The 12,957-nt window shown below is 34.9% G+C and overlaps 1 protein-coding gene across 1 annotated transcript; it reads right to left on the reverse strand.

Moving 5' to 3' along the window:
• Positions 1–4,277: 4,277 nt before the first annotated feature.
• On the reverse strand, positions 4,278–11,109 carry LOC141337281 (uncharacterized). The gene is made up of 15 exons (XM_073843071.1): positions 11,019–11,109; positions 10,836–10,873; positions 8,653–8,907; positions 8,378–8,500; positions 8,107–8,271; positions 7,483–7,674; positions 7,276–7,398; positions 6,818–6,982; positions 6,472–6,663; positions 6,162–6,284; positions 5,859–6,023; positions 5,515–5,706; positions 5,309–5,431; positions 4,678–4,806; positions 4,278–4,461 (listed from the first exon to the last, which is right to left on the reverse strand). The coding sequence occupies exons 2-14, from the start codon at positions 10,870–10,872 to the stop codon at positions 4,703–4,705; spliced, it is 1,959 nt and encodes a 652-aa protein (XP_073699172.1). The 5' UTR covers position 10,873; positions 11,019–11,109; the 3' UTR covers positions 4,278–4,461; positions 4,678–4,702.
• Between the last annotated feature and the right edge of the window lie 1,848 nt (positions 11,110–12,957).

Here is a 12,957-nt window from a genome sequence, read left to right on the forward strand (position 1 = left end):
TCCGCCAGTATCCCAGAATACCTCAGCAGCAGCGGCTTCTTCCTGTGGTCACCACAGTGGCGCGAAGGCGGCAAATTCGAAATGTCAAAATACTAATAGAAAATACAACCAAAATAACTCTAGCAGCTTTGGTAAACATAGTTCCTCATTAAATAATAATAAACTACAATATTATCTGCTGTAAAATAATAGTAAATCAACGTGAAATATATTTTTATCTTTTTTTTTTCTGAAATGGCACATGCCTTGCTTAAGTTATTTTCGATTAACCCTCTAAAGCAGATATTGTTTTTATATGACCAAAAAGTAAGATGAAATTCTGGTAAATTATAATCAAGTAGGCCTAAATCTAATAGCTTCAGTCCAGTAAGAGTCCATCTTGAAATATTCCTAACAATATAAAAGTTCTTATGTTTATTTTTTTTTAAAAATCAGTAAGGATGATCAAAAAGACAAGTTAAGCATAAGCTGAAGGTGGACGTTTGTACAATAATACTTAAAGGCATTTTACTTAAAAACTGTTAGATGATAGAAGGGGTGTAGTAATGTGTGCAACAGTTTCTTCAACAAAGTTTAGATAATGTTGTCCATTTAGAAATTCATAAATCAATATGATACAGTAGGCTTTAGGGTTAAAAACCTAGAATCAATCAACCTCTCGGTTCGGTTGCAGTGTATTCACAGCTTTCCTGGTCATAACAGGATGTTTATCATGTCATTATCATATCCTTGTTATATATAATACAACTGAACAGTCTTTGAATGTTGACGTCTTATCTGCAAGCTGCATAGCAACAGTTTTTTCCAAACAACTTGCAAGATGAATAAATAACAAGGGATATGTCTCGTCACAAGTCAACCCTGCTGAAAAAAACAGCTAATACGAGCCAAAACCCCTCTAAAACCAGCCTATTGACCATGACCAGCTAAAACCAGACTGGTTTACCAGCTAAAACCAGCCAACCAGCCTAGGCTGGTTTTAGCTGTTTTTTTCACCAGGGAAGTCACTTTTATTTATATATCGCTTTATACAATTCAGATAAACAGATATAGTGTCTACATACTGAGGAGCTAAATATGTAGGTATTTATAAGTGATTAGCAAGCTATTTTAAAATGTATATGCTTTTTAATAGGGAGCCAGTGCAGTGTTTACAAAACCCGGCTAATATGATCATACTTTCTAGTAAGAACTCAAGCTGCTGCATTTTGGACCAGCTGAAGTTTGTTTATTAAGCATTACAATAATGTATCCTTGAAGTCATGAACTCATGAATCAACATTTCTGCATTTGACATTAGGAAAGGAGGTGACATGAGGCCAAGTATGGTGACCCATACTCGGAATTTGTGCTCTGCATTTAACCCATCCAAGTGTACACACACAGTAGTGAACACACACACACACACACACACACACACACACACACACACATGTTGGGTTTACATGTTTTATGGGGACATTCCATAGGCGTAATGGTTTTTATACTGTACAAACCGTACTTTCTATCGCCCTACACCTACCCTACACCTAAACCTAGCCCTCACAGGAGATTGTGCATACTTTTACTTCCTCAAAAAAACTCATTGTGCATGATTTATAAGCCTGTTTCCTCATGGGGACCTAAGAAATGTCCCCACAAGGTCAAAATCTACTGGTATTCCTATCCTTGTGGGGACATTTGGTCCCCACAATGTGATGAATACCAGATACACACATACACACACACACACACACACACACACACACACACACACACACACACACACACACACACACACACACACACACACACACACACACACACACACACACAAATGGAGCAGTGGGCAGCCATATTGCTATTCAGTGCCTTGCTCAAGGGACTCACCTCAGTCGTGGTATTGAGAGTGACAGAGAGTGCTGTACATTCACTCCTCCCACCTACAATCCCTAGGTCATAATTTAGATGGCTATATCTAAAGTTGCTTCCAGCAATCTTTCAAAGGAAAGATTTCTATCAAATTGCACTCCCAGATTTCAAAATGATGACGACAAATTGACCAAGCAGCCATAAAGTGTTGGACAGTTTGAATAGATTTTTTTGTCCGATAACTAACACCTCTGTTGTTTTATTATTATTATTATTTAGCGGTACACTCTTAAAAATAAAGGTTCCAAAAGGGTGTTTTTGCAGTGATGCCATAGAAGATTGGTTCCCTGTTTTAGTGAACAGTTTCTAAAATAACCATTTTGACGAAAGGTTCTAAAGAACCTTTTTTGACTATAAAGAATCTATTCTGCATTTAAAAGATGTCATGTTTTCAAAGTTCTTCATAAAACCATTAATGCATTCTGTTCATTTTGCCTGCAAAGAAATATATAGTTGTCAGCATAACAGTGAAAGCTCACACAATGTTTCCTCATGATATCTTCCAAGGGTAACATGTAAAGTGTGAAAAGTAACGGTCCTAGAATTGAGCCTTGAGGTACACCATACTGCACTTGTGATCGATATGACATCTCTACATTCACTGCTGAATTGATGACGGTCAGATAAGTATGATTTGAACCACACCAATGCATTTTCACTAATGCCAACACAATTTTCTAGTCTATTCAAAAGAATGTCGATCCAGCAGCACTAATAGTGTGATACGGATGTTAAGAGCAGGTTATTTATAACTCTGATGAGAGCAGTCTTAGTAGTATGATATGGTCTAAAAACCTGACTGGAAATCTTTACAGATACAAATTTTATCTAAAAAGGAACATAGTGTGTGTGGATACAGCTTTTTCTATATCTTTGCTAGAAAAGGAAGTTTAGAGATCGGTCTGCAATTAACTAATTCTCTAGCATTAAGTTGTATTCTTTTAAATGAGAGGCTTAATAACAGCCAATTTGAAAGTTTTTAAGACATCCTAATGACAGTGACGGGATCTATGACTTCTGGAAGCACCTCTTTTAGAAGCTGAGATAGTGGGGCCTAACATACATTTTGTTGGTTTAGATGATTTAACAAGTTTATACAATTCTTCCTGTCAACAGAGAACGAGTGAAATTGTTCCTCAGGGGATCTATAATGTGCTGTCTGATGCAATACTGTAGCTGGCAACTGAGTGGTTATACTTCTCTCTAGTATAGATTTTTGAAGTAAAGAAGTTCATAAAGTCATTACTGTTGGGCTGTTGGGAAATGAAACTCCAGTTTATGTTTTATTATTTTTTAATTAATTTAGCCACTGTATTCAATAAATACCTGGGGTTGTGTTCGTTTTCTTCTAAAAGAGGCAAAAAAGTAACGAGATTTAGCCATTTTTAATGCTTTTCTATAGGAGGAAATCCTTTTCCTCCATGCAATACGAAATACATCTAGTTTTATTTTCTCCTAGCTGCGTCCCATTTTCCGGGCTGCTCTCTTTAGGACGTGAGTGTGCGCGAGTGGGACGGTGATTGTTTTCCATAATCTTCGTTAAGCATAAAGAACCATAGTTTACGTTAGTTTACTGTTAAGTTTTTCTCAGCTATTGGATACGCTAAGGAATTGAGAAAGATAATTTACAAAGCCGTTTTTTTGTTGAAGAAGTGATGGTTCTACCATATTTGTAACAAGAAATTGAGTGTATACACAAGACTAGAAATTATCTCTGCTGTGGAATTTCAATGCCAGTCATCAATTCTTATATACCATAGATAAAGTCTATATGGTGTTCTAGTGGCCTGTATAGAGTAGAAAGTACATCGTTAGGGATTTATCATTAACACTCATTACTCTAGAGAATGTTACATGAAGCACCATTACTTTAAACGGATTATACTTGAAGCCAGACCTTTGAAAAATACTGAAAATATTAATATAAACTGTAGCTGTAGCTACATCTCCCCCTTTATCTTCTGGACGCAGCTCATGTTCATAACAGTAATCTTGGGGGGTAAACTCATTTAAAATAATGTATTCATCTGGTTTTAGTCTGGTTTCTGTAAAACATACAGCACATCTACACTCTTAAAAATAAAGGTGCTTTGCGATGTTATAGAGGAACCTTTTTTGTTTAACCTTTAACATCTGAAGAAAGTTTCTGTTTCACAAAAGGTTCTTTGTGGCGAAAGAAGGTTTTTCAGATTATAAAAAGGTAAGAAAGAGATGGTTCTATTAAAGAACCTTTGACTGAATTGCTCTTTGTGGAACTAAAAATGGTTCTTCTGTGGCATGGCTGTGAAGAACCTTTAAAAGCATCTTTATTTTTAAGAGTGTAGGTTATGATCTAAGATTATATTACTTACAAAAAGCCAAGAAAATATTTTGTTAATGCTTTTATTTTGCAGATATAACATGTGAGGTCACTTTTATTGCACGAACCTCTAAAACAATAGTAAAGTCAACTAGATATGATTTAACAGCTTTAGTAAAACACAAAGATCTTGAGATGGTCTTTATGTGGTCATAGGGTACAATCACAGCTTAACGTCCATCAGCTCTCATCTGGAAAAATTACCAAAATAACACTTTGCTTTTAGCATTTCATGCATGGTGCAAGCATCTTTTGCTTTTGGCCCAATATACCATTGACTGATCTTCAGTTACATTTTAGAAGCATTACAAAATTCAAAGGTGTTCCGAATGATAACAACAGTTATGGAAGTTAATTATGTCTTATTAGCCAGCAAAGATAATGTTCATTGTTAGGGAAAAGCTCACCAATTCTCTGCAGAGTCTGTGACTTTTATAAACGTTGTAAGGGCTGTACTGCATGTTTCATAATGCTCTGGATTCTTAACTTCTGTAGGGTGTGTGGCTGGTACTCAGTGCCTTGTCTGAACTCATCCACTGTAAAAACACAGAAAAGCACACTATTTATGAGGATAGTTCATTCAAAAAATTGCATTTCGTCAATGCTTGAATTGAAAGTTCTGCTAAATAACTTTTGTGCTGCACAGAAGAAAAAAATTTAACATATAAAATGCACTTTGGCATTGATGGTTCAATGAAGAACATCCAGGATTCTTTTCATTGCACAAAATGTTCTTTATAGTGAAAAAAAATTATTTAGATGTTCTTAACACTAAAATTTTTTTTTTTAATATTTCAGAACTGTTTACTTAAAAGTTTTTGGGTACTCAAAAAAAGTTTTTTATGGCAGTGCTGCGAAAACCTCCTTTTGGAACCTTTATTTTTAAGAGTACGATAAGAAATGAAGACAGAATTAACATTTTTGAATAAAGTGTAATTGTAACCCAATTCTACTCGCTCGGAGCTAGATTCGAACCAGAATTTCCAGAATGGGAGGCAGTTTTAAAACATGGTTGATATCATGTTTTGAAGCACTCACATGGTCCTGTGCTCCTCTGCAACTCTGTTAGTGACGCCAGCGGTTGTCCAGTTCTGGGATCCACCAGAGTGGCGTGAGAATTCTGGGTTCCCTTCCTCATCTCATAAGGTTGAGGATTGTAGACTGTGGAGAAAAAGGAACACTAGTTAAATATGCCTAAAATCTAGGTGCATTGATATTTTAAAAAAAATGACTTGCAGACATACAGCCAGAAACTCTTCGGTTCATTTCACTGAGTTCTTCTTTGGGCATCCCAGTGTCTGTGTCTATCAGAAGGCGATGGGAAGCTTCTGTTCCCTGCCTGCGAATCTCAACAGGAGCTGCTTTGTGGTTCTCCTTATGTTCAGAAGTGTCTTCACTTTTTTCACCCTCATGCTCAGCAACCACTTCCAGTTTAGCTGTCAATGAAGGTGGACGATAATATAAGTCCGGACTGGCAACCAATGAGATTTTTCTACAAAGCACTAGAATTTTTGAAGTATTGATCAAACATATTCAACACTAGCAGACAATGACTGAAAAGGACACATGCTTTGAAGTTGAGACTTACAGCTTTGTTTCCTGTCCATCTTATTTTGGTGTTCTTTGAGTAGACCAGCGTTTAGGTAAATCAGAAGGTTTCTGGGAGGTTCAGTGCCTTGTTTGTGCATCATATTCAATCTGAGCTCCTGTAGGATGTGCGGCTGGTACTCAGTGCCTTGTCTGAACTCATCCACTATAAAGGAAAAAAACAGGACAAGAGAAGAACAAACTAATGTGAGAATTCATCTTTTTGAGGAATCTCTATAAAATCCCAAAGCTCAATAATTTCAAGTCTTAAACCATGGTTGATATTATGTTTTGAAGCACTCACATGGTCCTGTGCTCCTCTGCAGCTCTGTTAGTGACGCCAGCGGTTGTCCAGTTCTGGGATCCACCAGAGTGGCGTGAGAATTCTGGGTTCCCTTCCTCATCTCATAAGCTGGAGGATTGTAGTCTGTGGAGAACATAACAAACAATGGAAGGTACACAGCATCAGCTCTATTCGATGTTATTGTTATATAGATTTCTCGTTAGAATAGCATTAGTAGCGTTTGTCCATATAATTTTGCTTTTATGTTGACCTTACTTGAAAAAGCAAAGCACCACTAAACCCAATAAGTCAAATTATTTTGCCGACTTACAGCCGGAAACTCTTCGGTTCATTTCGCTGAGTTCCTCTTTGGGCATCCCAGTGTCCATGTCGATCAGGACGCGTCTGGAAGCTTCTGTTCCCTGCCTGCGTATCTCAACAGGAGCTGCTTTGTGGTTCTCCTTATGTTCAGAAGAGTCTTGGCTTCTTACATCTGCATGCTCAGAAACCACTTCCCATTTAGCTGCCAATGAAGATGGAAGAAAATATGAGTCCAGACTGGAAACCACTGAGATTTGATTTCTGAAGTATTGGAAAAACATCTGCAACATCATCAGACAATGACTGATTCAAAAGCATAAATGCCTTGATCTCAGATATTTGAAGTAGGGATTTACATCCTTCTCTCCTGTCCATGTTATTTTGGTGTTCTTTGAGTAGACCAGAGTTAAGGTCCATCAGAAGGTTTCTGGAAGGCTCTGTGCCTTGTTTGTGCATCATATTCAATCTAAGCTCCTGTAGGACGTGCGGCTGGTACTCAGTGCCTTGTCTGAACTCATCCACTGTAAAGGTAAAAACAGAAGAAAAAACTATTTTGTAAAATTTAAAATACAAAATAATAAAAAAATAAAATACAAACTACAACCTTTTTTGTCTAAATGTTTTCATAAAAAAAAACGTTAACATCTGAAGAACCTTTCTGTTTCACAAAAGGTTCTTTGTGGCAAAAGAAGGTTTTTCAGATTAAAACTTTTGACTGAATGTTTTTTCTATGGCATCGCTCTGAAGAACCTTTTAAGGCACCTTTATTTTTAAAAGGGTAGTGTAATAATTGCAAGATATAAAATGCACTTACATGGTCCTGTGCTTCTCTGCAACTCTGTTAGTGACGCCAGCGGTTGTCCAGTTCTGGGATCCACCAGAGTGGCGTGAGAATTCTGGGTTCCCTTCCTCATCTCATAAGCTGGAGGATTGTAGACTGTAGAGAAAAAAGAATGCTAGTTAAATATGCCCAAAAGCTACTTGGTGCATTGATATTTCAAAAAACGACTTGCAGACATACAGCCAGAATCTCTTCTGTTCATTTCGCTGAGTTCCTCCTTGGGCATCCCAGTGTCCATGTCAATTAGGACGCGTCTGGAAGGTTCTGTTCCCTGCCTGTGGATCTCATCAGGAGCTGCTTTGTGGTTCTTCTCATGTTCAGAAGAGTCTTGGCTTCTTACATCCTCATAATCAGAAACCACTTCCCATTTAGCTGCCAATGAAGGTGAAAGAAAACATTAGTCTAGACTAGTAAAGGACTGCTTTGAAAGCTAAATCCTTGGTAAATTACCAGTTTAAACTTAGATTTTTGTGGTTTATGTTGGTTTGATGCTTCACTCTTAAAACTAAAGGTGCTTCACGATGCCATAGAAGAACCTTTTTTGTCTAATTGGTTAAGAACCTTAAACATCTGAAGAACCTTTCTGTTTCACAAAAGGTTGTGGCGAAAGAAGGTTCTTCAAATTCTAAAAAGGTAAGAAAGAGATGATTCTTTAAAGAACCTTTGACTGATTTTTTCTTTGTGGAAACAAAAATGGTTCTTCTATGGCATTGCTATGAAGAACCTTTTAAAGTACCTTTATTTTTAAGAGTGTACTGCAGCTGGACAATCAATAGACGATCTCCATTAGAAAGTGAAACTTACAGCCTGCTCTAATGTGCATCTCATTCCTGTGTTCTTTGAGAAGACCAGCATTTAAGTCCATCAGAAGGTTTCCAGAAGGTTCACTGCCTTGTTTGTGCATCATCTTCAATCTGAGCTCCTGTAGGACATGCGGCTGGTACTCAGTGCCTTGTCTGAACTCATCCACTGGAAATCCAATTTAAGACAGTACAAAATGATATGAGAATTGATCTTTTTGAGTAATCTCTAATAACATCCTAAAGTCTTGAAAACATATTTTTGAAGCACTCGCATGGTCCTGTGCTCCTCTGCAGCTCTGTTTGTGAACCCAGTGGTTGTCCAGTTCTGGGATCCACCAGAGTGGCGTGAGAATTCTGGGTTCCCTTCCTCATCTCATCAGGTTGAGGGTTGTAGACTGTGGAGAAAATAACAAACAACTGAAGGCAGCCAGAATCTGCTCTATTCAATGTCATTGTTCACTTCAGAACAGCATGAGCGATGTTTGTCCATGTTGACGTTACTTATTTGCCACTAAAATCAATAATGCAAATTATTTTGCAGACTTACAGCCGGAAACTCTTCTGTTCATCTCACTGAGTTCCTCCTTGAGCATCCCAGTGTTCAGGTCCATCAGGAAGCGTCTGGACGGTTCTGTTCCCTGCCTGCGGATCTCAACAGGAACTGGTACTTGCTTCTTGGGATTGAGATCTGCATTCAGATGCTTCAGAACCGAGTTATGCCTGTGGTCATTTTGGACCATTTGTGGCCCGATATGTTTTACTTTAGCATTTGGGAATCGGTGCAGTGGTCTTGCATGGAGACCTGCAAACACATTATGAACATCAAACCTGCAGCTTATATCTTATACATTAAACGTGCTAATAAAAATCTTATTTGTGATCCTAGAACACATAAGGGTCATAAGGGTCCATTTTTGTGAAATTGAGATTTGTACACCATCTAAAAAGCTGAATAAATAAGCTTTCCATTGATGTATGGTTTGTTAGGACAGGACAATATTTAAAGTTGTCCAAATGAAGCTCTTAGCGATGCATATTACTAATCAAAAAATGAGTTTTGTCCTCATGGAAAATGATCTTTACATAACATCCTAATGATTTTGGGAATAAAATCGATAATTTTGACCCATACACTCTTAAAAATAAAGGTGCTTTTAAAGGGTCTTCACAGCGATGCCATAGAAGAACTATTTTTGCTTCATCAAAGAACCATTCAGTCAAAAGATCTTTAAAGAACCTTCCCTTTCTTATCTTTCACCACAAATAACCTTTTGTAAAACAGAAAGGTTCTTCAGATGTTAAAGGTTCTTTATGGAACCATTTAGACAAAAAAACGTTCTTCTATAGCATCGTGAAGCACCTTTATTTTTAAGAGTGTACATTGTATTTTTGGCTATTGCTACAAATAACCCTGACTGGTTTTGTGGTCCAGGATCACATTTAAGTTATGAAGTTAAACTTATTTAAGTTATCCAGATAACCTAATAGCACACCCCAACTTAACAAGCCATAAAAGCTCATTTATGACTTGTCTCTATCTTAGCTGTTGAACAGGTAATCACATTTTATCAAGCAAAGTTTAAAGTTCAAAAGAACATTTGTTCCCAAACCTTGAACTAATGAGAAAAACACAAACCTTTATGATAGTAACCAGTTTCCAGAATATACCATATACTACATTTACCCTAAAATAAAAATGTAAGAAGCCATTATAATGTGATCAAAACAGTATAAAACAGTTTGAAAGTAAATCCTTATTAATTTATTATGATTTTACAGTAATAATATATTTTTTTTAACTGATTGCCATTCTAAAATATATATATATAAGATCCCTACTACACTGCAAAGAATGTTTTTCTTACTTAGATTGCTTGTCTTGTTTCCAGCCAAAATATCTACAAATGTTTAAATCAAGAAGGATTTTCTACAAGTAAAAATTTATGTCTTGTTCTCAGAAAAGTTTTAAACAAGCAAAATAATCTGCCAGTGGGGTACGCAAAATAATATTATTTCAAGCAGAAAATTTGATTATTTGGCAGATTATTTAGCTTGTTTCAAGCAAAAACACACTTAATTTTAACTTCTTTTTTCTGAAAACAAGACCATCTTTTTTTACTTGTCTAGAAAATCCCTTTTGATTGAAGAATTGTTAGATGTTTTGGCTGGAAACAAGACAAAAAAATCTAAGAAAAGCATTATTTGCAGTGTAATTTTTAGTATGGTAATCAGTTTAAAATATATATTATTACTGTAAAATCATAATAAATTAATATGGATTTACTTTCAAACTTTTTTGATCACATTTTAATGGCTTCTTTACATTTACCACAATTTTATTATAGTAACAATAGGGTAAATATAGTATATGGTATTTTGTGGAAACGAGAAATTATCTAAGAAAAGCATTTTTTTTGCAGTGTAAATATTGCTTTTCCTTTATCAACACACCCATTGTAATTACAAGCAATAAGCAATAATATTTGAAATAAGCCAGATAATTATAAAAAGGTATTAGAATGTCAATAAACAAGAGAAAATACAGAAATATTCTTCAAACTTCCCATATTAACAAAACTATATATATATACTTATAATTTGATGACCATGGTAACATTTTATAATCCAAGGACATATCATATATTGTTTTAAATAGTTAAAAATCAGCTAGAATATTCAAAAATATAATTATAATGTCAGTAAATGAGATAAGAAACAGATAAATCTCACCAGCCACGACCAAAAGGAGCAGTAAGACCCTGAGCATCCTGTGAAAAGAAAATATGGAAAAACACTTTAAAAAGTAATTTGTTGTGGCTTATCAAACACCACAAGCATTTCTAACAAACAATTTGTTTCACAGGCATGTCTGAATGATCCCGCAGAGCACAGTAACAACACGTTAAACGCTACCTGTGATCGTTTCTGTTCGGAGAAAAAAGGATCGATAGATTCTTCAGGGCTGTGAGAATGACTTATCCTGTCTGTCTGACTCACCTCACGCAACAAGATTCTTATGCTCTCTGGAGTCGCTTTTAATAACCCGGAGACTCAGATAATAACCTGGTTCAGAGGTTGATGTACACCTGAAGTCCTCTCTCTCTCTCTATCTCTTCCTTTTCATCTGCTTTTGTCTCTTAGGCACTGATAAAACATCCACTCTTTGATCCTGGTGTTCTGACATACGACCCACTTCAAATTATATTAAAGTCGGTGCATTCATGACCTAAATCATTTTATTGCACAGAGATGTTCTCATTTCACTTACCAGAGGAAAAAAGCATTGCTTAGAAGTTGCTCTAAATTAAGTTTTGATTTACAGTTCCTCAGGAGAAAATGAGTAAGCTCTAAAACGAATGTGAATTTGACAAGAAATATTTGAGCTCAAGTTAAAGTCTTTGGTTTTGGTAAATCTTGACAAATCTGAGCACAGTTTAAGACATTATTGAGATCCAAAACTCTACACACTTAGGAATAAAGGTGTCTCACGATGCCATGGAAGAACCTTTTTTGTCTAAATGGTTCCATAAAGAACCTTTAACATCTGAAGAACCTTTCTGTTTCACAAAAGCTTCTTTGTGGCGATTCTTCAGATTATATAAAGGTAAGAGATGGCTCTTTAAAGAACCTTTGACTGAACGGTTCTTTGTGAAACCAAAAATAGTTCTTCTGTGGCATTGCTGTGAAAAACCTTTTAAAGCGCCTTTATTTTTAAGAGTGTAGAGGAGTCAAGCAAGAGAATTATGAGACTTTAACAAGTCAAAATTTGCTCTCCTACACTGAAAAAAATTGGTGTAAAAACAACTTAGAAATTGCTAGTAAATTTCACAATAAAAGGGATAGTTCACCCAAAAAGTCAACCTGAATGAGCTTCTTCTTTTTTTTTTTTTTAAATATAAATACTTTTTTAAATATATAAAATAAAAAGTTTTGTATAGTTTTTTTTTAAATTAGATTTAAAAAAAATAAATATTACATTTAAATATTTTACAACTTACATACATATATATATATATATATATAATGATATGATATAATAACAAAAAATAGAGGATTGCATATGACCCAATATTGATTTTTGATTTTATGCAAAACTTTATTTTCAGCAAAAGTCAAAATTTGCACTCCTGCACTAAAAAACTGGTGTAAAAACAAATTCTACCTAGAAATGATAGTAAATTTTACAATAAAAGGGATAGTTCACCCAAAAATCAAGCTGTATGATTTTATTTTTTTCTGATGAACACAAAAGAAGATACTTTGAAGAATGTTGATAACCAAACTTTAACCAAAAATAAATGAAAAAAATGTTTTTATTCCATTTTTGGGTGAGCTATTCCTTTATTTATTTACGTAAGTGAAATGTTTACTTAAATGTGAAGTTTTTTAAATATTTAAAATATAATTTTTTGTATTTTTTTTTTCAAATTTAAATTTTTATTTATTAATTTTTTTTAAATATTTTTTTGCATTTAGATGTTTTACAACTTACAATATATATTTATAATTATATTATATATTATTTAAAAAATAGGGGATTGCATATGACCCAATATTGTTTTTTGATTTTATGCAAAAACTTTATTTTCAGCAAAAGTCAAAATTTGCTCTCCTACTCTTAAAAATTGGTGTAAAAACAACTTCCACTTAGAAATTGCTAGTAAATTTCACAATGAAAGGGATAGTTCACCTAAAAAATCAACCTGTGTGAGTTACATTTATTTCTGTTTAACACAAAAGAAGATAATTTGAAGAATGTTGATAACTGAACTTTTACCAACCTTTTTTTCTTCTTCCATTTTTGGTTGATCTATTCCTTGATTTATTTGTTTATTTATTTATTTTTTAAAGT

This window comes from Garra rufa, chromosome 6 (assembly GCF_049309525.1).
Source record: "Garra rufa chromosome 6, GarRuf1.0, whole genome shotgun sequence".
Lineage (NCBI taxonomy): Eukaryota > Metazoa > Chordata > Actinopteri > Cypriniformes > Cyprinidae > Garra > Garra rufa.